Source organism: Pelobates fuscus, chromosome 4, assembly GCF_036172605.1.
Source record: "Pelobates fuscus isolate aPelFus1 chromosome 4, aPelFus1.pri, whole genome shotgun sequence".
NCBI lineage: Eukaryota > Metazoa > Chordata > Amphibia > Anura > Pelobatidae > Pelobates > Pelobates fuscus.
The window spans coordinates 376460551-376486791 of NC_086320.1; the positions used below are offsets into that span (position 1 = coordinate 376460551).

Consider the following 26241-nt stretch of genomic DNA (forward strand, 5'->3'; position numbering starts at 1 on the left):
AGAGGCGTGGTCGCTCCTCCTCCAGGCGTTTTGCATAGTCCATGAAGAAGGCGTGGTCAGTTGCCAAGGTGACAGTAGGGGGTGAGCTCTGGAGATGCCTAGGTCACGTGATGCGGTCTGCGCGGCGGGAATGGGTGACCCCCTCCTTCTTCTCTCCCCCCCCCCCCCGCCGCTGTGACGTCACATGGACGCGCCCCGTGTCGCGCACTGACGGCGGCCGGCATAGTGTGACTTTGACAGGTTAGTATCGGGCTGTGCGAAGATACGGCGATTCACTAAACCGCGAGATCGGACTCTCATACAGCCTGTCACTGGAACCCGGGGCCGGGGGAGATCAGCACAAGCTGCCCATCACAGAGCAGCCCCCTCCCACCCCGCTATTATTATTATTTTATTAAATTATTATTATTGTAATTATTATATTGTTATTATTATTGTTATTATTATTGTTATTATTATTGTTATTATTATTATTATTATTGTAGTATTATTATTATTACTATTGGAGGGTATTCTCCTCGGACTGTGTGGGATCAATAACCAGATGGATCCCAAGCCACCATAACCACTGATAACAGGGCCCCAAACATCGAATTCAAACCATAAACATTAATCTAAAGGGACCGCTATAGGCGCTCAGACCGTGTCAGCTCCATGAAGGGGTCTGGGTGCCAGGTCCCTCTAGGGGTAACCCTGCCTGCTGTAAACAGTTTCAGAGAATGTCATTGCTATATTCAGAGAAACTGCTATGTTTACACTGAGGGTTAATCCAGCCACTAGTGACTCTCTCACTGACAGCCGTTAGAGGAGCTTCTGCGACGCCTCCATCACACAGAGTGTCCAAAGAGAAATGCTTTCGTATGGACACTTTGAATGCACGCGTGGCTCTTGCCACGCATGCGCAATCGGCTCCAGTGACGTCGGCAAGGAGGAGAGGTCACCATTGCTGAGGGAGCCCGGCGGTGAATTAAGGTAAGTGGCTGAAGGGGTTTTAACCCCTTCAGCGCCACGGGAGGGGGACCCTGAGGGTGGGGGCTCCCGCAGGGCACTATATAGTGTCAGGAAAACCGCTGCTTAGTTATTTATTTATAAAATATTTTACCAGGAAAGATACATTGAGATTTCTCTCGTTTTCAAGTATGCAGGGCCGGCGCGTCCATAAGGCGGCACAGGCAGCTGCCTTAGGGCGTACCGGCTCCGGAGGCGCAAAATTCCAGTGACCGGCAGGAGGGAAGTGTGGCGGCGTGCGGCTGAACTGGATTAGGAGGTGGCGAGGGAGCTCTGATCTCTGATCTGCTCCCTCGCGCGCCTCTTGCTGATGCCGCGGGAGCCGGAATATGACGTCATAGTCCGGCTCCCGCGGCATCAGAAAACCGCCTGCGAGGGAGCAGATCACAGAGATCAGAGCTCCCTCGCCACCTCCTAATCCAGTTCAGCCGCACGCCTCCGAGCAGCACCACCAATGAGAGACCCACGCCAGCTCTCCAGGTAGGGAGGCTGGGTGGGAAATTTTAATTAAATTCACATTATTAATTACTGTGAGTGTGTATGTGTGTGTGTGTCTGTCAGTGTGTGTTTGTCAATGAGTCTGTCAGTATTTGTGTGACTGTCAGTGTGAGTGTCTGTCAATGAATGAGTGTGTCAGATAAGTGAGTCTGGCTGTCAGAGACGTCTGTGTGTTTGTCATTGAGTGTGTGTGACTCTGTGTTTATACACCCCTAGCTGTAGCGTGGCCAAGCGGAGTGTACCGTGGTACCAGAACTTCTGTTTCCTGTACCTGGCAGGACTGACAGGAAAAGCTCACTGTACCGGGATTCGCTCCGCTCAGCCACGCTACAAGAAAGGTAGGATGCACACCAGGAAGGGGAGGGGACCACTATGGGGGTGGGTGGTGCACCAAGGGACAGGGAGAGGAGGGGAGAGATACCCTGAGGTACAGGAGAAGGGGGGGGGGGGGGGAGAGGAACACTAAGCGACAGGGAAAGGAGGGGAGAGGAACAGTAAGGGTCAGAGAAGGGAGGGGACCATTAAGGGACAAGGAGAGGGGCTGGATGTGAAAGAAACACACAGCAGGGCTTGAGAAGGAAAGAGACACACACAAAGGAGCTGGGAAGAGTAAAAGACACAAAGGAGCTGGGAGAAAAGGAGTCACACAAAGGGTCTGGGAGGAGTAAGACACACAAAATGTTGGAGGTTGTAAGAGTCATACAAAGAGTAGAGATAGGAGACACACAAAGGCAAAAAATAGGAGATATAATACACTAAAGGGAGTCAGATATTTAAATACAGGATAAGAAACACAAAAGGGAGGTTAAGAGGCACACAGGTGAAGATGGTTTTTGGGGGGGGGGGCGGAAAAATGCATCTTTGCCTATGTACCCAAAATTCTTTGCACTGGCCCTGCAAGTATGTCCTGGGTCCACACAACATTGCATTGATACGATAGGGTACAATAAAATACAAAAACAATATTAATACACAATATATACAATATTTTACATAGAACAGGTAGGAGATATATAATCAACCATGACAGGTGCATTCTGTTTTGAGCTATGTAGAGAGGGATTTCTTAAAAGACTTTAGGCTTGAGGAAGATTTAAAAGTGTGCCGGAGGTCATTCCATTCCAATTGCGGTGCTCTGGGAGAGCATTCTGCTCAGGTAGGGTGGTAGCTTTCCAGGAAAGCTCTTATACACAAGGCTGGAAAGATGATGGGTGCATATACTAAACCACCATTGTGGAGTTAAATCAATTTTTTTTTCGTTTTATGCAGCCACAGACACACCTCCCCTGGCTGTAACTCTCACAGCCTGCATGAAAAAAATGGTTTCCTTTTCATTCATATGTTAACCTACTTTAGAGGTTTTTATATCTTGCTCTGTCAATTGAACTTTAATTACATACAGGAGGCTCCTGCAATGTCTTAAATACATTTTTTTTTTATAGAGCAGGAAATAAGACATTCTAAATTAAACAGAATTTTCAATAAAGGGAGTATAAACTTTAGATGACTCTACAGGAAGTGTTTAGGAAGGCTGTGTAAGTCACATGCAGGGAGGTGTGACTAGGGCTGCATGAATAGAGTGATTTAACTCCTAAATGGCTGGTACATTAGCACACATGTTTTTGTGCTTTTATCATTTGTATAAATAAGGTATATTCTTACCATTTTGGTTCTGGAAATGTGTTTTCTCCTCCTTGTTAGTTGTCTACCAGAGTTAGCCCCTCTCTTCAGTCCAAGCACTAGTAACTGCTCTTTTTCCTTCCATTTTAAGCATCATGCTTAGCTTGACAAACTGTATCTTTACTTGTTTCATTAGGTGCTGGTGATGTCTGGATGGGTTATAGTGAGCCAGTAGGATTTCAGATACTGTACATTTTCTGTGAGTTGAAATCCCCATATCCGATAACTCCATGGCAGCAACGGGGAAGAGCGCCCTCTTACTGAACTGCATTAGCAGGTACTGTCCCATGTAGACTATAATATTTCTCCTTAATACCATGTACACACAAATTGCCTTTCCATGCCAACATTGGAGGAAAAGTTATTTTATTTATTTAAAATATGTTGGAAGGATTCTTTTACTACAAAAACTCGTTGTCTAATTGGTATTGATTTGTAATCAGATATTAGAGATATTCAATGCCAACTGGATTATGCACTAAAGTAAGAATTCAAAGTGAATTTCAAATTTAAGGCCAAACTAGAAAATTCTGTAAGTCCTCTATGCTTCCAATTCATCTACACTGGCCTTAAATTTAAAAATGTACTTTGAATTCTCACTATAGTGAATATCCCTGCCAGTCATTATCCATCCCCTCCCCCTTTTCCTACCGCATGTATGCCGTTTTGTGAGTGGCTCTGCTAGCCAATGTTTAGTGTTTATTCCTTGCGGCATTGTTTAATGCTTCTCTGTAGGAGGAAGTCAGAGCCAAATGAAAACACTGCTATCTGTTTACAGTTTTCTCATGGAAGGGCCTCTAGCAGTAGTCTGATTGACATAGTAAATCTGCTCACTGGTATTGAAGTGGTTGGGAACTCCAAATATTCACTCAAGTCAGTAAATGTACAAGTAAATCAATAATAGATTGGCACTACCACAATAGTGTTAACCAGGAATTTTAATCCACCAACATGTGGACCTGGCAACACTTCCACCGAGCATTATTTTGTTGCAAATTCACATTTTATTGCGTGCGCTCGGATAGATTTATATGGATATGTTTAGTTTGCGCTAATTATTTTTTTTTATTACCGTATGTTTCTTTCTGTAGTTATCATCGAGCAGTATAAGGCAGGGAAAGCATATACTACCATTAAACCGTTGCATGGAGAGTTAAATCATGTCTTGTTTGTATTAAGGAATTATTTTTTTTAAGGTGAAAATTTGAGCAGGTGACTGCTTTTGTCACACAATCTGATTACATTTAATGTCCTTTTATCTGCCTTAATTATTTATTAAGTATTGCGCTAGAACGCCTTCTTAGACATGTTGCTTTTATACATGGATATTCACTACCCCCTCCCTTTTCTGTTAGATTTCTGCAGCATGGTGCACATAAAGGTGTTCTTCCCACCGTGTGTCACTTCCATTCCACAGCTCAGCAGCACACCTCGAACAGAGCCTCCATAGTTCGGTGTGGCAGGAAGACCTACAGTAGGACTTACCCAGTATCCCTGGTACAGCCCGATGGTTCCACTATCACAATCCAATACAAGGAGCCTCGGCGAATACTGTTGGTAAGACACGCTGTTCATTCTGTAACCATTCGAGTGTTGGAGATGAATGGAAGGATTGATATTTTTCAGAATCTGTTTTTAACCTTGTCTTCCAATTGTCTAACCGTGTCTCAGTGGCATGTTACATAATCATTGCTTTCCTACATTAACTCATTATGTGCTGTCGCAGCTCTGCAACTTATAACTTTGCTATACGGTCAATTATTTTATTTTCCTTGGATAATCTTATTTTAACATCCACAGGTGTGTATTGGACTGTTCAATGTTTATATACATTTTTATTTTGGATATTATTCTCTCAAAGGTGTATCTAACTTTATTTTCATGAAGGTAAAATTATTCAGATGGTTTCTGTACACAAGGGAAATAAGGACAATGCAGGTTTTTCACTAAACCTTGCATTGTGGTGAACTCGCAAGGAAATTATAGCTTTTAGATGAATATAGTTGTATCAGAAAACGATCCGGTTCTGTTACTTCAGCATAAAATATTCAATTTGCATGTTATTTCTCCATAATTCCCACTCTGTTGAATAACCCAGATTGTTTAGCTAATCTTTGTTAATGGAAACTGTACAGTTTTACATAAAGAAAAGCCTCTCTTCATTTTTCTTGTCAGATGCCTGTTGACATCACCACTCTCTCAGAGGAAGAGCGGAAAGCAAGACTACGCAAACGTGATCAGAGCAAGAAGGTCAGCATCAAAAAAGAAAAGGAGGACTTTGGGGACGAGTTCAATGTAGATGAATACAGCAAATATTGGAAGAAAAAATGACACTATTAATTACAAAAATAACTTTCTGTAAATTTAAAAAATGCAATAAAATGATTTATTTGAATGTGTTTCTTTAACTGCTTTCTGAATTTGATGGTGTACATAGCAGTTATAGATGGAAGCCCCTGTATTTAATTGTATTCATTTAGTTATTCCCGTCCGTGTATATACCTTGACTCTCAGCTAGGCTCAGAAGTTCTGGGTATAACAGTATCGTGTTTTTTTTTTGGGGTGGGGGGACAACGCACCTTCAGCAATCAACATTAAGTGTATGACATATAAGATCAAATGGTCAAGCTGGGCAAATAGCTGACTTGGAGAGTTTTTTTGTGTATACTTTTATTCCCTGGCAGTTACTTTGTGCTTAAAATAAAAAGAATATAAAATAACATTTTAAAACAAATAGCCCGAGAAGCCGTTTTATTTGTGTAGTCAGTGGATACATTATGTCAGTCTCCCAACTGGAATCAAAATAAAACATGTTGCCATAAACAAAGATGGCGGCCACGACCCCAGCAAGTTCCGGTCATGTGATCTGTCCCTTATTGGCACATTACCGGAAGTACCAGAAACCAGTAAGCAGAGCGTGGAAATGTAAGTAAATCTCGCCGGAGAGGCAAAGTAGGACACACAGCTCAGATGGAGAACAGAAATCTCCGAGTGATTAATGAATTCCAGCTCTAGGTCGGATTCTCAGGTCACTATCTACAGCTGCCTGTCAATAAAGCCATTTATTTTAATAAATTCTCTAATCCCACCCGGGCTGAGCACAGAGTCATAATAACAGGGAGTATATGGCTCCCACCACAGCTATACAGGGCAGGTAGGGGGTATACAGGGCAGGTAGGGGGTATACAGTAACTATACAGGGCAGGTAGGGGGTATACAGTAACTATACAGGGCAGGTAGGGGGTATACAGTAACTATACAGGGCAGGTAGGGGGGATACAGTAACTATACAGGGCAGGTAGGGGGGATACAGTAACTATACAGGGCAGGTATGGGGTATACAGTAACTATACAGGGCAGCTATGGGGTATACAGTAACTATACAGGGCAGGTAGGGGGTATACAGTAACTATACAGGGCAGGTAGGGGGTTATACAGTAACTATACAGGGCAGGTAGGGGGTATACAGTAACTATACAGGGCAGGTAGGGGTTATACAGTAACTATACAGGGCAGGCAGGGGGTATACAGTAACTATACAGGGCAGGTAGGGGGTATACAGTAACTATACAGGGAAGCTATGGGGTATACAGTAACTATACAGGGCAGCTATGGGGTATACAGTAACTATACAGGGCAGGTAGGGGGTTATACAGTAACTATACAGGGCAGGTAGGGGGTATACAGTAACTATACAGGGCAGGTAGGGGGTATACAGTAACTATACAGGGCAGGTAGGGGGTATACAGTAACTATACAGGGCAGGTAGGGGGTATACAGGAACTATACAGGGCAGGTAGGGGATATACAGGAACTATACAGGGCAGGTAGGGGGTATACGGGAACTATACAGGACAGGTAGGGGGTATACAGTAACTATACAAGGCAGATATGGGGTATACAGTAACAATACAGGGCAGGTAGGGGTATAGTAACTATACAGGACAGGTAAGGGGTATATAGTAACTATACAGGACAGGTTGGGGGTATACAGTAACTTTACAGGGCAGGTAGGGGGTATACAGTAACAATACAGGGCAGGTAGGGGGTATATAGTAACTATACAGGGCAGGTAGGGGGTATACAGTAACTATACAGGGCAGGTAGGGGGTATATAGTAATTATACAGGGCAGGTAGGGGGTATACAGTAACTATACAGGGCAGATAGGGGGTATACAGTAACTATACAGGGCAGGTAGGGGGTATATAGTAACTATACAGGACAGGTAGGGGGTATACAGTAACTATACAGGGCAGGTATGGGGTATATAATAATTATACAGGGCAGGTAGGGGGTATACAGTAACTATACAGGGCAGGTAGGGGGTATACAGTAACTATACAGGACAGGTATGGGGTATACAGTAACTATACAGGGCAGGTATGGGGTATACAGTAACTATACAGAGCAGGTGGGGGGTAACTATACAGGACAGGTATGGGGTATACAGTAACTATACAGGGCAGGTAGGGGGTATACAGTAACTATACAGGACAGGTAAGGGGTATATAGTAACTATACAGGGCAGGTAGGGGTATACAGTAATTATACAGGGCAGGTGGGGGGTATACAGTAACTATACAGGGCAGGTATGGGGTATACAGTAAATATACAGGGGAGGTATGGGGTATACAGGGCAGGTAGGGGGGTATACAGTAACTATACAGGGCAGGTAGGGGGTATACAGTAACTAAACAGGGCAGGTAGGGGGTATACCGTAACTATACAGGGCAGGTAGGGGGTATACAGGAACTATACAGGGCAGGTAGGGGGTATACAGGAACTATACAGGGCAGGTAGGGGGTATACAGGAACTATACAGGACAGGTAGGGGGTATACAGTAACTATACAAGGCAGATAGGGGGTATACAGTAACAATACAGGGCAGGTAGGGGGTATACAGGAACTATACAGGGCAGGTAGGGGGTATACAGGAACTATACAAGGCAGATAGGGGGTATACAGTAACAATACAGGGCAGGTAGGGGGTATACAGTAACTATACAGGACAGGTAGGGGGTATACAGTAACTATACAGGGCAGGTAAGGGGTATATAGTAACTATACAGGACAGGTAGGCGGTATACAGTAACTATACAGGGCAGGTAGGGGGTATACAGTAACAATACAGGGCAGGTAGGGGTATACAGTAACTATACAGGGCAGGTAGGGGGTATACAGTAACTATACAGGGCAGGTATGGGGTATACAGTAACTATACAGGGCAGGTAGGGGGTATACAGTAACTATACAGGGCAAGTAGGGGTATACAGTAACTATACAGGGCAGGTAGGGGTATATAGTAATTATACAGGGCAGGTAGGGGGTATACAGTAACTATACAGGGCAGGTATGGGGTATACAGTAACTATACAGGGCAGGTAGGGGTATATAGTAATTATACAGGGCAGGTAGGGGGTATACAGTAACTATACAGGGCAGGTATGGGGTATACAGTAACTATACAGGACAGGTATGGGGTATACAGTAACTATACAGGGCAGGTAGGGGGTATACAGTAACTAAACAGGGCAGGTATGGGGTATACAGTAACTATACAGGGCAGGTAGGGGGTATACAGTAACTATACAGGGCAGGTAGGGGTATACAGTAATTATACAGGGCAGGTAGGGGGTATACAGTAACTAAACAGGGCAGGTATGGGGTATACAGTAACTATACAGGGCAGGTAGGGGGTATACAGTAACTATACAGGGCAGGTAAGGGGTATACAGTAACTATACAGGACAGGTAAGGGGTATATAGTAACTATACAGGGCAGGTAGGGGTATACAGTAACTATACAGGGCAGGTGGGGGGTATACAGTAACTATACAGGGCAGGTATGGGGTATACAGTAACTATACAGGGGAGGTATGGGGTATATAGTAATTATACAGGGCAGGTGGGGGGTATACAGTAACTATACAGGACAGGTAAGGGGTATATAGTAACTATACAGGGCAGGTAGGGGTATACAGTAACTATACAGGGGAGGTATGGGGTATATTGTAATTATACAGGGCAGTTAGGTAGGGGGTATATAGTAACTATACAGGGCAGGTGGGGGGTATACAGTAACTATACAGGGCAGGTATGGGGTATACAGTAACTATACAGGGGAGGTATGGGGTATATTGTAATTATACAGGTCAGTTAGGTAGGGGGTATATAGTAACTATACAGGGCAGGTGGGGGGTATACAGTAACTATACAGGGGAGGTATGGGGTATATAGTAACTATACAGGGGAGGTATGGGGTATATAGTAATTATACAGGGCAGTTAGGTAGGGGGTATATAGTAACTATACAGGGCAGGTAGGGGGTATATAGTAACTATACAGGGCAGGTATGGGGTATACAGTAACTATACAGGGGAGGTATGGGGTATATAGTAATTATACAGGGCAGTTAGGTAGGGGGTATATAGTAACTATACAGGGCAGGTATGGGGTATACAGTAACTATACAGGGGAGGTATGGGGTATATAGTAATTATACAGGGCAGTTAGGTAGGGGGTATATAGTAACTATACAGGGAAGGTATGGGGTATACAGTAACTATACAGGGGAGGTATGGGGTATATAGTAATTATACAGGGCAGTTAGGTAGGGGGTATATAGTAATTATACAGGGCAGGTAGGGAGGGGTATGTAGTATTATATTTGTCTCACTCTAGATATTTTTATTGAGATGAGTGAGATGTTGATATACATAGTCAATAGACAATAGAGGTTGATAGTGTTGGTACTAGTCTAATACTATCCTTACCTTTTTGTATCACTATACCCCACTCCCTCTAGCATGTAAGCTCATTGAGCAGGGCCCTCAGCCCCTCTGTTCCTGTGTGTCCAACTTGTCTGGTTACAACTAAATGTCTGTTAGTCCACCCACTGTAAAGCGCTGCGGAATTTGACGGCGCTCTATAAATATCATAATAATAATAATAATAACTAGAAAAGCTACAATTTCTGGGGAAATTGTGTGAAGTGTTCTTGCCTCCACCAGTAGTCTACAACTGGAGTGGGCGGAGTAACTGTTATTTATTTATATAGCACATTTAATTGCAACGTTGTTGCCCAAAGTGCTTCACAGTTACATTAAAACATACAGTTATAAAAACATTAGCAGGTGCAAAAGTCCCTGTCTATGACATCACGTGCTGCTGCAGCCTTGCACAGGTCAGAGTATTTTTGCGGTTGCCATCTTCAAACGGTCGTATTTTAAAAACTATAAATCCTACAGTGAAGAGCTTTATATTGTGAGAATCACAAGACCCAGACCTACATTTTGATGTATAGTATGTCTCTGAGATATTAACAATGAAGGCACAGTCGCAGTTTAGAAATTGCCCTTCAAATGTGAGCTTTGCAGAGTGGGGTTTCAATGAATGTCAATGGACTGCGTGAGTTGCAAACAAATGGTCATATTGTGAAAACTATCAGGACTATGGCTTAGCCGTGGACATTTCTAGTGGCAGCAGGGATAGCTGAACATTTTGATATAAGATTTGTGTAGGTGGGCCTTAAAATGAGGGAGTGGTGGCAGTTTAGAAATCATGTCCTGATTTTTCAGCTTTTGCCAGCTCCCACTCTAGCTTTGCCATTCATTCCTATGGGACAAATTTCGCCACAAGAACGATGATATTCCGAGAACCATTTGGCGAAACGTTCCACAAAGTAATTGCAATCCGATCGGGAACAATCTGCACGTTTTGGTATATTTTTGCCTATGTAGTGTAAAAACTGTGGGAGGAGTTAGGGTGGCAAATTTGGCTATAATAATAATAATAATATATATGTGAGATAACAGTAAGTGGTCTTGCTATGCAAGAACACTTAATTAGCAGAATGTTAGTAATTACCAAGTAAAGTGAATATTGAGCATATTTAACTATTTTCCATGTAAAAGTGACACTTGCGTTAGAATAGATCTTTTGTCGTTTTCACTATTAATGTTTTTCTTTGATAGTGTGTTTTCCTTTTGAGAAATAAAGAGAATACATTTTTAACTGCACTTTTCCTGTTTATTCAGGGCTATTATTCCAGATTATCTTTGTAATTATCACCTTATTTCTCTCACAGTTTTACAATGTTCGGCTCATCTCGCGGTGGCGTCCGCGGAGGACAAGACCAGTTCAATTGGGAGGATGTGAAAAGTGATAAACAACGGGAGAACTATTTGGGTAATTTTGGCACAACAATCATCCTTTAATTTTATGCACAAATGGTTTAATTCCTAAAGGACTAAAATCAGCATTTTCAGTAAAAGACAATCAGTGGTTGATGTTTAATGTTGTTAGAATTGCGGAGAACTGATTTGGGACTTTTAAGAAGAATAACCAAACTAGAAATTTTTTCCAACTTAGGCTTCGATTTAATAAGCGTTACAAAATGCCTCAATTCTAAACCCTAAATAAAAGAGTGGGACCCGTGTTATTAAATGTGCGTGTACATTACAGTGCTGTTAGTGAAGGACAGGGTGATGTGCAGATTCTTCAGGTAACCCAGTAATGAACGTGATTCAATGCGGTTAGGATAACTTTACAAATGATTTATTAACATGTCACCATTGAAGTCTATGGGGATTATTGTAGATACATTTTTTGGAAAATTTTGAAAAGCCTATTAATTTGAGGCCTGGGTTTTTTTTTTCTTTTGTAAATTATCCTAATTGCAAGGAGGAGGATTGTAACTGACTATGTGAACTGAGTGTTTTAGAGCTCTCAGTGTAATTGGTTGCTTAAAGGGACACCTGAAGCATCAAATCAACTCTATCTTAATAAAGCAGTTTGGGTGTATAGATCATGCAGTCTCACTGCTCAATTCTCTGCCATATAGGAGTTAAATTACTTTTGTTTCTGTCCCTGTAGCCCTAGCCACAACTTTCAGTGCTGTGACTCATACAGCCTGCATAAAAAAGGGTTTAATTTTCAATCAGATATTAGCTTGCTTTAGAAGTTTTTATCTCCTGCTCTGTAAATTGAACTTTGATTACATACAGGAGGCTCCTGCAGGGTCTTAAAGACTTTTAACAGAGCAAGATAAGAAATGCTAAATTAAACAGAATTTGCAATAAAGGGAGTGTAAACATTAGATCAGTGCTCCCCAACCTTTTTATCGCCGCGGACCGGTAAACGTTTGATAATTTTTCCGTGGCCCGCTTGTTTTGATTTAGTAAGACAAAAAAAAAAAAAAACAGTCACATATATTAAAAAAAACACGCAGACACATACATAGTCAGAAAATCACAAACACAGTCACATAAAGACATAGACTCAAAATTGTGTGTATGTGTGTGTGAGCGGTGCAGTGTGTATGTGAGGGTGGCAGTGTGTGTGAGAGTTGCAGTGTGTGTGTGGGGGGCAGTGTTTGTGGGGCAGTGTGTGTATGGGGGCAGTGTTTGTGGGGCAGTGTGTGTAGTTTGTGTATGGGGCAGTGTGTGTAGTGTGTGTATGGGGCAGTGTGTGTATGGGGCAATGTGTGTAGTGTGTTTATGGGGCAGTGTTTGTGGGGCAGTGTGTGCAGTCTGTGTATGGGGCAGTGTTTGTGGGGCAGTGTTTGTAGTGTGTGTATGGGGCAATGTGTGTAGTGTGTGTATGGGGCAGTGTTTGTGGGGCAGTGTGTGTATGGGGACAGTGTTTGTGGGGCAGTGTGTGTAGTGTGTGTATGGGGCAATGTGTGTAGTGTGTGTATGGGGCAGTGTTTGTGGGGCAGTGTGTGTAGTGTGTGCATGGGGGCAGTGTTTGTGGGGCAGTGTGTGTAGTGTGTGTATGGGGCAATGTGTGTAGTGTGTATGGGGCAGTGTTTGTGGGGCAATGTGTGTAGTGTGTGTATGGGGCAGTGTGTGTAGTGTGTGCATCGGGGCAGTGTGTGTAGTGTGTGCATGGGGGAAGTGTTTGTGGGGCAGTGTGTGTAGTGTGTGCATGGGGGCAGTGTTTGTGGGGCAGTGTGTGTAGTGTGTGCATGGGGGCAGTGTTTGTGGGGCAGTGTGTGCATGGGGGCAGTGTTTGTGGGGCAATGTGTGTAGTGTGTGTATGTGTGTATGGGGCAGTGTGTAGTGTGTGCATGGGGCAGTGTTTGTAGTGTGTGTGTAGTGTGTTTATGGGGCAATGTGTGTAGTATGTGTGTGTGGGGGCAGTGTGTGTAGTGTGTGTATGGGGCAGTGTGTGTATGGGGGGTAAGGAGGCTTTTTTAAAATGTATTTAATTAAAATTAATATATTAATGTCCCCCCTCCCTTCTTACCTTTACTGGGAGGAGGGGGGACATTTCTTAGTCCCTGGTGGTCCGGTGGGGAGTCCCTGGTGGTCCGGTGGGGATTCCCTGGTGGTCCGGTGGTGGTGAGGTGAACTCTAGCCCAGTTACAGGGCTAGAGTTCACTCTCGCGAGATTTGGAGCGTTGCCGTGGTTACCGCGGCAACGCTCCAAATCTCGCGAGAGGAGGACCCGGAGGAGCTGCAGGTAAGAGCTCCCGGGTCCTCTCTCACTCCCTCCCCTGCCGGCTGTCAGCAATGTGCCTGCAGACCGGGGAGGGAGATCTCTGATCTCCCCTCTGGTCCGCAGGCACATTGCAGGGCTGGCACTTGGGCAATGCCAGCCCTGCATTAGCCGGCAGGCTCGCACACCCCACACCCCTGGGCGGCCCGGTACCGTTTGATCCACGGACCGGTACCGGTCCGCGGCCCGGGGGTTGGGGAACATTGCATTAGATGACTCTATACAGGAAGTGTTTAGGAAGGCTGTGTAAGTCACATGCAGGGAGGTGTGACTAGCGCTGTATAAACAAAGTGATTTAACTCCTAAATGGCAGAGAATTGAGCAGTGAGAATGAAGGGGCATGATCTATACACCAAAACTGCTTCTTTAAGCTAAAGTTGGCTTTGTGACTATAGTGTACCTTTAAATCTGTCATTTATACATGTAAAATATAGCCAATTCTCAGTGCTGCATTGTTAGGAATCATGTTTTAGTGTGTGCATTGCAAAGTGGCATTTTGTTTCAGTATTTGTGTGACATCCAGCATTTCGCAAGAACAGAGACAGTGTTGTTGTTTTTCTGTCTGTGCAGGGAACTCACTTATGGCCCCAGTGGGAAGGTGGCAAAAGGGCAAAGATCTGACGTGGTATGCAAAGCAGAAATCTGGTGCAGGACAGATGTCAAGAGAAGAGGAACTGGCTGCAGTGAAACAGGCAGAAGAGGAGGCGATGATGGCTGCACTGTGAGTCACCCGGTAGGAGTGGGGTACAATCAGCGTGACCCCCTAGAGCTGACATGTTGGTGCATGGGACTGTCAGAAATGTTTTATTTTTCTATTTGTCTCTCATTTACTATAATTACATTTTCTCATAAATAGCCCTGTATCTACTAAAGTGTCAGTTAAAGGACCACGATAATGATGTGGTCTGGGTGCCAGGTCCGCCTAGTTTTAACCCTGCAGCTGAAAACATAGCAGTTTCAGAGAAACTGCTATGTTTACACTGCAGGATTAATCCAGCCTCTAGTGACTGTCTCCCTGACAGCCACTAGAGGTGCTTCCGCGATTTACACGGAGTAAATCACACTTTTTTTTTTTTTTTTTTTTATTCTTTATTTTGTTGTGCAAAAGTTTGACATACAGACAAGCTTGCAATGCCACATCAGGGAATACAGACTTTTCAAGAGGCATGAGATTGTGGCATGTGATAGTACTGCACTTTATATACAGGTTGATGCATATAATGTCGCTTAACAAGAAAACAGTAGAATTGTATGAGACATACTATATGGATTGACATTAGCGTGGTCGAATATATTAAATCAAGAAAACAAAATAGTATAACATGCTGGGCTTACGCACTGGGGGTAATATGCCACTGGCCCTTGTTACCATTTATGCCGCCTTGGCTGACAGTGGTAAAAGAAAAAATACAAGTGGCACAATGCCGTGTGGTTAACAAAATAAAACAATGAGGCATAATACTGGCACTGGTTACCTATTCAGCCCTAGGTGTTAAGTACCAAGCTAAGTTTAGGTGCTGCTGTGTGTGGCCTTGCATTTGCAACTAACCAATGCCCCTCAGTGGGTATACATAGTCCCGGTCTGTGGGGTGTCCAGTCATGCGGGGAAAGTGCAAGGCTTTATCTGTCCCTGGTGACCTCAGGTGTAGGCTTGTGATGTAGCATTTGTCATCACCTGGGGCAGCAATCCACTACTTTGGTGCTTTTCCTTCAGATGTATAGGGTCCTTCAAAGGGTGTGAGTTGTGCCGTTGGCAGTTGGTCACAGCCAGAACGTGTCGGCGGTATCCAGCTAACCTCTTAGTTTTCAGCCGTGTTGTAGGGATTCGCTTAGCAGGCCGTTGCTGGACGTGGTGCTTTAGGTAAGTCGGCTTTGCTGTAACCGTTCTCCACCCACGGCTTTCCCAATATGGGGCCGTTACAGCGGGACCGCGGACCTTCCTCTGATTCTCGGTAGGAGCCAGTGCTTGTGTGGTTGCCGAGGAATGGGGGACCCGTATGGTGTGTGGTCTCCAAGTGGTGGATGCCTTTCTGTGGGCCCCTGGTGCCTTTGGTGTGAGCTTGTTTCTGCGCTTCATGTGAGGCATAGAGCCGTCAGCCACCGGAGCTGAGTAGCTTTGCATGTTAGCACTCCTTTGTCTCTCCTCAAGCTTGTGCCAAAATTCAGTGAAGATGACATCCAGCCTTGCGAGGGTAAGTTCCACCGGGCCTTGTGGCATGGTGTGAGGACTTGTGTCCGCCATCTTGGTTCCCGCCAAGTCGTCCAGCAGGAACGTGTGCTGGGTAGCTGGGCCACCAGGGGATTGTGAGTACGGCGTGTGTGCTGGGGCCGGGATAACCCCCACCGGCAAGGAGGGGGAACGGGAGTCCTTGTTGCGTCTGCTTCTGTTAGTAGGGTAGCCAGCAGGAAGATCGGCCGCTTCCTCCTCGCCAGCCCCCCCCCCCTGCCCCCAAGTAGGCCGCTGTTGTGTTTCAAGACTAATCTGCTCATAGTGCGTCTATAAAACTGCCAGGTGTTGCCGAGGTGAAGTCAGCTTTTTGCCAGTCGTGGATGGCTGAGTGTGATGAGACGAAAGTTTGGATTTAGGGCACTTCCGGAGTTTTTCGCACGGAGCACACTCTGCATGCGACCATTTAGGTTGGCAGCCAGGCCCCGCTAAATCGCACTTATTTGACGCTGGACGTACTCACGGACCTCCAGCGTCAAAAAAGATCCCCATAGGAAAACGTTGAGTAATGCTTTCCTGTGGGCGGGTTTGAATGCGTGCGCTCCTCTGGCCGCGCATGCGCATTCGGCTCCACTCGGGAGTTGACGTCGGCGGGGCAGGAAAGGTTACCAGTGCCGAGGGAGCCCGGCACTGGATTAAGGTAAGTGGCACTCCAAGAGCCTATAGTGCCAGGAAAACGGATTTGTTTTCCTGGCACTATAGGATCCCTTTAATGTTACTGTTATGTTTTTATAAGCAGTTACATGTTCCCCGGATATATTTTAGATACTTTAATTTTCACATAGATAAAGAAACAGAATATCGGAGGCATGAGCAGACTTACCTTTGTTTATTGTGGGTTTTATAATCAGATTTTATATGAATATTGTAAAGCAAGAGACAAAGGAATCAAACATCCAGTTGGAGAAATTGGGCATTATGACATTCCTGCACACAGTATATTACTCTTGGGAGATATAAATGGATAAACATATCAAGTTACTCACATGATGGCTGCAGTAAGTTCTTAGATTGAAGATAGATGCCACTCAATATAGTTGAATGAAGACAACATTTTATTGGATACATAACAATTAAATAAAAAAAAAATACACAAAAAATTTAATTAAAAGTCCAATTCTCCAACACACGTTTCACACTATGGCTACCTCATGTTGAGTGTCATTTGTATCTATTTATATCTCCCAACAGTATGATACTATGTGCACTTATTATATATCCTTTTCATAGAATATTTTCTTCCAAATAAAAACACAGATCTACACCTCTCACTTCAACATCACTGTTACCAAGTTCAATATATATTTAAAATACGGATTTGGGACTAATTTTACATTTTTGCACATAGGTGCATTTAGGTTTATGGTATACTGGGATTTTATGCACTTGTAAAATATGTATCTGCATTTTTAGTTCACTCATTTTGTAACATTGTATATTATTATTGCATGCACTATTTATTAATAAAAGCCAAATGATGTTTATAAGTAACGTTTAGGCCTGGCTAGTATGGTAAGACTGTCATTTTGAGCCCTGAGGTAGAAGCAAGCTTTGTTTAAGTAATTCTATTAATCCACATATTGTATATGGATTTAATCCACTATGCACAGTATGCTCTTACAAATAAACAGTATGATATTTATTCTATGTGCTTGTTTGGTAGCAATTTCACAAACATGAAATATAGATTAAATTTTTATACTTCCAGAAATTGAGTTTGGAATGTCCATTAGAAGCTGCTTGTAGGGGGCGTGGCCTGGACGAGCATGGTGCAGGACGCACACTGAAAGAGCTCCGCACCCCTGGCCGCCTAAACAGCGAAAATTAGCCACAAAAGCGGGAGAAAATGGTCCGCAATAAGAGACAGCTAACAGCAGAGACAGCGGGAACAGACTCACCGAGAAGACACACGGGCCCGATGGACGATTTCGTCGCTACACCGCCCGACACGCGAAAACAGCATGGTGAGCACAAAATGGCGCCCGCCTCTCCAACCACGGAGAACGAGGGAGAGCCCCGCACAGAAGTCGCACAGGGCAACGAGCTAGCCCAGATCAGGGCTGAACTGGCACACATCTCTGCCAGCATGCTCACCAAGGCAGACACTGGCACCCTAGTGCAGGAAATCCGAGCCGCAATGCGTGGCGAGCTCGCCGAAATGCGCTCTGACCTGACTGCGCTCGAGCAAAGAGTAGATGAAATAGAGACAGCAGCCCAGGGCTGCGACGAACACCACAGGGCAACAGAGGTGGCGGTTACAAGACAGGGCAACATGCTCCTAACGCTCCGCAGACAAGTGGAAGATCTGGAGAATAGGAGCCGGCGCAATAATATCCGGATTAGGGGCCTGCCAGAAGCGGACGCAGCTCAGCTCCAGGCAACGCTAATTGCCTTATTTCAACAGATATTGCGGGACCAGGCCCCTGAAACACTCCGTGTGGAGAGGGCGCACAGAGCACTGGGCCCTCTACGACAGGATGGCAACCCCAGAGATGTAATATGCTGCCTAACCTCTCAAGGAGTGAAAGAACAAATAATGGCCGCTGCACGAGAGCAGACCCCCATCAGATTCCACGGGGTCGAAGTTTCACTCTTTCAGGACTTATCAGGCCTCACACTAGACGCTAGGAGGGCCCTGAGACCGGTGACAAGTACCCTCCGTGATAAACGCATACCGTACCGATGGGGCTTCCCATTCAGCCTCCAAGTGAAACACGGTAATACATGGCTCACGGCCCGCTGGCCGGAAGATATCCCACGTATGCTACGGACTTTAGGCCTACCACCCGTTAGAGTAAGGAACTGGATACTGGAAGAAGCTGTGGCAACACGACGAGACCCTCTGGCACCGCTGCTCCCACAGGCACCTATACCCGGCAACAATCCTCCACCACGTCGGCGAGGGGGCCCGGAGGGCCCGGAAGAGTAGGCCCCAAGGAGAGGTCGATTGGTCGGGGAGTTGGTGAGTCCTGAACACACCCGGGGACATATACACTCATAGACAATGGGGATCACAAGGCAATGGGGGGGGGGACTGGACACTTGGGGAGGGAGAGGGACGAGGGTATCTAATGCCGCTGATAGCTCCCCCATCTCCGGAAGGGACACTGGGAACCAGGGGACTGGCGGGTTACTAACCTGAACTGTCATCACAGGGCACGGTGGACACGTGTTGGGTGGCCAACACATGCAACCCCTAGATGGGGGATTTGGGTGGGGGGACGAAGGGATAATATTGCCTGGGGAGGGCACCTCCGCTGACCTACTACAACCCCGATAGCGAAACAGCAGCTTAATATGTTCTCTGGTATAGGCCCGAGCGGGGCCCCTATTGTCAATGTGACTGCTGTGCCGCCACTCCTCTCGTAAGGCATAGCATCGATACAGTTCAGGGGGAAGGGACTGCCCCAAGATGGCTCCTAGAAACATATGCCCCAGAAGGGTCCGAAAAAAGAAAAATGTGTATGCACGGTCAGAAATGTTATGTGATATTATGATGTACAGGAGAGTGGGGAGGGAATGTATACTGATCGCTGAGGACCTAAGGCATGATATTTGTCAATACGACTTGCTGTCCTAGACCGGGAGACCCACACATGAGACGAATAACTGTTACCAGAAAGGGCCATAGAGCAGGAGGGGGCCCCGACGGGCCACAGTAGACACACATATGTATTTGGGGACGGGAGACTATGTAGTGAGAATCAGGGATCTATAATCACTAGCTGAGAGACAATGTCCCGTACACCCAGGCCCCCTAGGACCCACCACAACCACGTGACGCAGAAGGCATGCGCCTCCCCTCACCCCCACGGAGTAGCCCAGGGACAAGATGCATACGTACCTAGAATATTCCAGACGCGCCCGACCCCACCCGGTGAACTTACCTCCCCCCCCAGAGTTCGATAGATGCCCCCGGGAGTCTAGGGACCCAACCCCATGCCAACCGCTCACATTCACTCACCGCTAACATACAAAACAGCACATCTCTGTTCGGAACCTTATGCCTCCCGTTAAGCCAAGCCACCGCTGGCCAGGGGGGTGTGCGATAGTTGGTTTATATTTCTACTTATTGCTGTAACCCCGCAGACAGGGGAATTGTGAATAGCACTTGCTAATAGTTTTTTGACCACGCTCTTTTTGTATAGTGTCTATTGCCTGCAACTGTGCTCCAAGGGACCGGATCCCCATAGATAGGCGCCACTCAAAGGTTGACGGGGGGGGCGTGGGACGCACCTCTTGGGCGTCGCACGCGACACCCCCGCCACAGGTGCCGAATCATACAGGTCTGTTTTGGGCCTGACATACCTCCCCCCTCCTCCCCCCCCTGCATCTATCCCTAACCCACTCCCCCTCCTAAGTAGGCTCGGGACCATGGGGTCGGGGTTTACGCCTGCCCCTCTGCACGTCTGGACGTGTAACGCCCGGGGCCTGAATGCTCCCGAGCGGAGATCCCACCTGCTGCGAACCCTGTGGGCCGACAAGGTGTCAGTCGCCTTTCTCCAGGAGACTCATTTCAAAGGCACGGAAAACCCAACGCTAAGAGACTCGCGATACCCGGTGGGTTTTTTCGCGAACCACCAGACAGCCAAGAAGGCAGGAGTAGCAATTCTGTTCGCAAACACGATACCATTTGACTGTGCAGACACCCTTGCCGACAACATGGGACGCTATCTATTCGTAAAAGGCACAATAGCTGGCTGCTCGTATACATTCGCAAGCGTATATGCCCCGAACACCCGCCAAGGCAGGTTCGTCCGACAGACACTGACTAAGTTGGAGAGATTCAGAGAGGGATTCCTGGTGGTTGCAGGGGATCTGAATGTGGCTCTGGAACCGAGGAGCGACATCTCCAGAGGCGTTAGCTCCCTCACACGCCAAAGTCTGCAGACCATTCGAAGAGCCCTCGGGGGCTCCGGACTCGTGGATTGCTGGAGAGTGATGCACCCTGCAGACAAGGACTTTACCTATTTTTCCACGGTGCATCGCTCGTATAGCAGACTGGACTACATACTGGTATCCCAGGAGTTTCTGCCTAAGCTGATAACAGCAGAGATTATGCCAATGACCTGGTCCGACCACTCGCCTGTCTCGGCTACACTCGAGTCCCCACTATTTCGACCGAGGGACCGTCAATGGAGGTTGAACGAATCGATCCTCAATGACGCCCCGGTAGTCGCGGAACTCCGAACGGCCCTAACAACCTTCTTTGGAGAAAATGAAACCCCAGAGACAACAGCCATGACGGTGTGGGAAACACACAAATGTGTCATCCGGGGACACCTCATCAAATTATGCACCCACAGACAAAAACAACAACGCCTGCGAGTGGCCGAGTTAACGGCGCAGATAGCGAACCTGGAAGCCACACATAAGGCCTCCCAGACCGACGCGGACTACAAATCCCTCCTAGATGCGAGAAGGGCACTGAGGGACATCCTCCAACGCAAACTTCAGTACACGATACGCAAGTCCCAGCGCTTTTTCTACGAGTATTCGAACAAATGCGGCCGTTTACTTGCTAGAGTACTACAGAAGAGGCGCAGAATGTGCCAGATCACAAAAATTAAGAATAGAGACCAGACGACCACCCAAATACCGGATAAAATTCTGAGCGCCTTCCAAGGGTTCTACAACGACCTGTACAACCTACCGGGGGTTGACACCCCGGACGCCCGATGCCTCCAGGACACACGCATAGCGGAATACCTACAACGACATGTAGAGAGGACCCTCACCCGAGAAGAAACAGCCACACTGGAAACCCCCATCACAATAGAGGAACTCCAGGCAGCGCTGAAAGGCTCCAAGACGAATAAGGCACCGGGACCCGATGGCCTACCGGTGCGGTATTTTAAAGTGCTCGGAGACATACTCATGCCCAAGCTCCTGACGGGTCTCAACTCCCTCTTGGAGGGGGGTACGCTCCCTAGGGATACCCTAGCGGCCACGATTACGGTAATCCCAAAGGAAGGCAAGGACCCGACCAACTGTGCCAGCTACAGGCCGATATCACTACTGAACGCTGACCTGAAACTATTCACGAAGGTCATAGCAACGCGCATAAGCTGGGTTCTACCGGAGCTGATATGCCCAGACCAGGTTGGGTTTGTCCCAGGCCGAGAAGCCAGGGACAACACCATCCGAGCCTTGAATATCATACACGCCTCAAAACAGTCGTCACAGAAGGTCCTTCTCCTCTCAACAGACGCGGAGAAGGCCTTTGACCGGGTAGACTGGCACTATATGCTAGCGACACTACAGACAATGGGCTTCGGTCCTCACATCCTGGCGTGGGTCTCCGCCTTATACACGATACCATCTGCGAGGATCAGGGTGAACGGCGCACTCTCAGACCCAGTGCACATACGCAACGGAACGAGACAGGGATGCCCGCTGTCCCCCCTTCTGTTTGCCCTCTCCCTGGAACCCTTCCTGGGGGCGGTCAGACGGGATGGGGGCATACGGGGGTTTGCACTGCAAGGGCAGGAACACAAAGTGGCGGCATATGCTGATGATATGCTGTTCTTTATTAGCGAACCACTGGTCTCCCTGCCAAGTCTCCTGAGGGCCTTTGAGGAATATGGACAAATATCGAATCTAAAATTAAACACGGACAAATCGGAGGCTCTTCCCATAACAACGGGCGATACGATGACTACCCAACTTAAATCACAATATGCCTTCACATGGTGTCAGGAAAAGCTGTCATACCTTGGCATCTGGCTACCTGCAGACCTCTCACGGCTATTCACTCACAACTTCGCCCCTATACAGCAGAAACTGGGCTCGGATTTAGCCAGATGGGCTGGTTTATGCGTATCGTGGTTCGGGAGAATGAACGCGATAAAAATGAACCTCCTGCCCCGTCTGTTATATCTATTTCAGACTATACCCATCTCTATACCACGGACCTACTTCAGGACCTTGGACACGGCCATCTCCAAGTTTGTCTGGCTCTCCAAGGCACCAAGACTGAAAAGATCGCAACTGCGACTACCAAAAGCGCAGGGCGGAGTGGGACTCCCATCACTCCTGGACTACTATAGAGCCACACACATCCATAGAATTGTGGATTGGCACGCCACCCGCACACGGAAACAATGGATACACATGGAACGGCTCCAGATGGGAGGCTCACTGCCAGCGGCAATATGGCTGAGTGGCCCATTAACCTCGGTAAGAACCCGCAAACACCCACTTATCGGTGCGACCTTGCGAGTATGGTACTCGATAAGGACTAAACTGGCGTGGACAACGACCCCGGGACCGCTGACACCGATCACACACAATCCGGACTTGGCAGGGGGACTATCTCCACGCGACGTAGAGGCTTTTGGGGACGCGGAATGGGCATACATGCAGCAGTGGTGCACGACCGACGCGCTAAAACAACTGCCGGACCTGATCACCGATAGGGCACCAACGGGGATTGAAAGATTCAGATACTTCCAAGTTAAATCGTTCTATCAGGCCCTCCCAGGGAAACGCCTTCTCCATAGACCCCTCACGGAGTTTGAGAAACTCTGCACGAAGCGGCAACACCTATGCAGAGGGATCTCGACCATATATGCGATGCTGATATCCTCCACACAACATGCACCTTTGAAACACATCGTACGCTGGGAGGAAACCACAGGGGTAATATTGACGACCCCCCAGTGGACGAATATTCACATCTTGACTCATCAAAGCTCTATTAGCTCCAAACAACAGGAACTCAACTATAAACTATTAACCAACTGGTATAGAACCCCAGCGAGAATACAACGGATGATCCCGGACTCATCGCCGACCTGTTGGCGATGTAACAAGGAAGTAGGCACAGCTCTCCACATATGGTGGACGTGCCAAAAGATAACCCCGTACTGGCAACAGGTACACACCCAGATCGAACTAATCACGGGCACAGCTATCCCCCTGCAACCACTTCAGATGCTGCTTCACCATACACCGCTACCCATCTCGATATATAAAAAGACTCTAACCAAACACCTCCTGAACGCTGCCAAGACGCTTATCCCGACACGATGGCGCACCACACAGATTCCCACCCTGCAACACTGGATGGACAGGGTTGAAGAAATACATGCAATGGAACAGCTAACCGCCGCTCTCCATGGCACCACAGAAAGATACATGTATGTTTGGCTGCCCTGGATAACGTATTTATCAAATAGACCACAATAAACATCAACACAGACTCCCGGAGTGAGATCGGAGCAGGGAACGTGACGGGGGGTCAAACCTTGGGGAGCTTTTTCGGGCCCCGGAGGGGTGCCCGGCTGGATGGTCCGGAGGAATGCGGGGGGCCCCGGCCCAGTTGGCGAACGAGCCTTCCCCTCCCCCCCCTTCCCCCTCTCTGCCACACCACCACCCTCCTACCCTGACCACTTCGACCCCTCCCTTCTCCTTTCCCCCCTGAACACACCGTTCCCTCGAGCAAAGTACAGGCTTAAGGCATACTGAGTCGAGGCTGTCGCCTCTTACATGTCACCTCGCAAAAGTTAAGGCTGGGCCGCACTTAGGCCCTTCAGATCAGCTCCGAACCATGGACAAACACCATGATCCGGGGAGACCAATTAATAGAGGACCACAGGGACTAGAGGCTATCTGTACGAGGGACACGAGGGCCATTGGCACTGGCAGTGAGGCATAAGGAATCCTAGACCCTTACAAGGCACAGACTATCTGCTGACCACCACCGACTACCCAAGCCGCCAAGACTGACGCATCCCACAGGCGACTAACAAGCTCAGACCCTACAGTCCACACCACTGGCAATGAAGGGGGGAAGGTTGACTGAGAACCCAAACGGAACACATGTTCCAATGCTGCTGACTAATGCTTGCTACCCAAAGGTGCACTTAGCAAACACAATGAGGTCACACCAATTACGGACTGACTACTACCCCCCCCTCAGTAGAGGAAATAAATAAAGGAGGACTGAGGGGTGTAATTCAGGGATGACGGATGGGAAGACAGATGAGTGGGTAACTTGGAGAGACACCTACACTGCTGTCCGTAGTCCCGGGCTGATACTCCCACCCGACACCTCTGCTAACCCACTTGGTTATGCTGCCTTGTTTGGGACATATACTAACCATGTAAATGTAAGGACGATGTAATGGCGACTGGGGTCACCCCCCTCAATTGTACTATATATTGGAATAGGCCCTACCGGGAAACGAGGGTGTATCCTAAACTATGTTTTCGATGTTTGTGTAAAACATATCCCTTGAACCTTACTTTATGTTTTGTTTGTTTCTGAAAAACTTAAAATAAAAATAAAGATTGACCAAAAAAAAAGAAGCTGCTTGTATGGCTGATATTAGCAGGTCTATAGGATGTCAGTGCTCACATGGGTAAAGGGTCTCTGCACGCTATAATCCAGTGAGGTCCCTTTTTACATTATATACTGTATTACACACCTTCCTCTAACATTCTTCAAAGCAATGCTCCCTCCAGTAATATGAGGTCTTGTATGGCATCTGTCTGTTTTTCTGTTAAATGGAACTGCCGAGCATGATTTTCCTCTGAAAATAATGATTTTGGTGGCAGCTATCCGCTTCTTAAATTGTGCAGACTTTAAAGAAATCAAATCCAGCCTTAAAGTTCATTAAGTGGATTTACAACACCAACAGTGGATTTTTATGACCCTTTAGCCTCGGATTGTCAAGATAACATCAGTGTAAACCATGTAGCGACTAATGTCAGACCCGTAAGAGGGCTTGTAAAAATAAAAATAAATCATACTAACAACATGTATTGTTCTTACAGAGGTTACAAGAGCATAAAACGTAAGCCCACGGGTCTCAGCAAAGAGGTAAGTCTACTAAACTGCTACATATGGGGAAACTTCTAGATTCGTTTAAAAAGACATTGTAAACTTTGAGAACACGTGCATTATGGAGACTATGTCATCTTTAGGGCCAACATATAGCATGTCCATGTTGGAAAAGTTTTGAAATGTAAATGCAGAGAGAACCTGTCACGCTCCATGCATGTCTTATAAGCTTGTATACCTCTGAACAAAAACTAGCATTATTTTTAAATGAACTTTGTTTTACCTGCCTGGCTGTCAATCAGACAGCTGATCCTGTTACTTCCTGGTTTGTTTATCTTAATGGAGCTAAACTCAATAAACAGCAATTGCCCTGAGTACCTGCCTTGCAAAGACTCCTCATTGAGCTGCATTGGGAAGTCTGTGATTAGACAGCTACAGAAAGTCTGGGTGGGCTTAGAAGGGGAGGGCTTGTAAAGGCGGCAGATAAAATATCTGCAGCTTTTGCAAGTTGTCTTTCGATATAACCTAATGAGAAAAT

The 26241-nt window shown here is 46.6% G+C and overlaps 2 protein-coding genes across 3 annotated transcripts in view; both read left to right on the forward strand.

Moving 5' to 3' along the window:
* The first annotated feature begins 168 nt into the window (after nucleotides 1-168).
* MRPL55 (mitochondrial ribosomal protein L55) lies at nucleotides 169-5581 on the forward strand. The gene is made up of 4 exons (XM_063450831.1): nucleotides 169-240; nucleotides 3323-3463; nucleotides 4542-4743; nucleotides 5362-5581. Exons 2-4 carry the CDS (start codon nucleotides 3417-3419, stop codon nucleotides 5515-5517), a joined length of 405 nt encoding a protein of 134 aa, XP_063306901.1. The 5' UTR covers nucleotides 169-240; nucleotides 3323-3416; the 3' UTR covers nucleotides 5518-5581.
* Nucleotides 5582-6070: 489 nt separating this feature from the next.
* C4H1orf35 (chromosome 4 C1orf35 homolog) overlaps nucleotides 6071-26241 on the forward strand; it is a 29463-nt gene continuing 9292 nt past the window's right edge. The window contains exons 1-4 of one of the 2 annotated variants that reach the window (XM_063452817.1): nucleotides 6071-6111; nucleotides 11276-11376; nucleotides 14260-14410; nucleotides 25697-25742. In XM_063452817.1, coding sequence (XP_063308887.1) covers nucleotides 11283-11376; nucleotides 14260-14410; nucleotides 25697-25742 — 291 coding nt within the window. In that variant the 5' untranslated portion in view covers nucleotides 6071-6111; nucleotides 11276-11282. The other variant, XM_063452816.1, reaches the window with a different exon arrangement.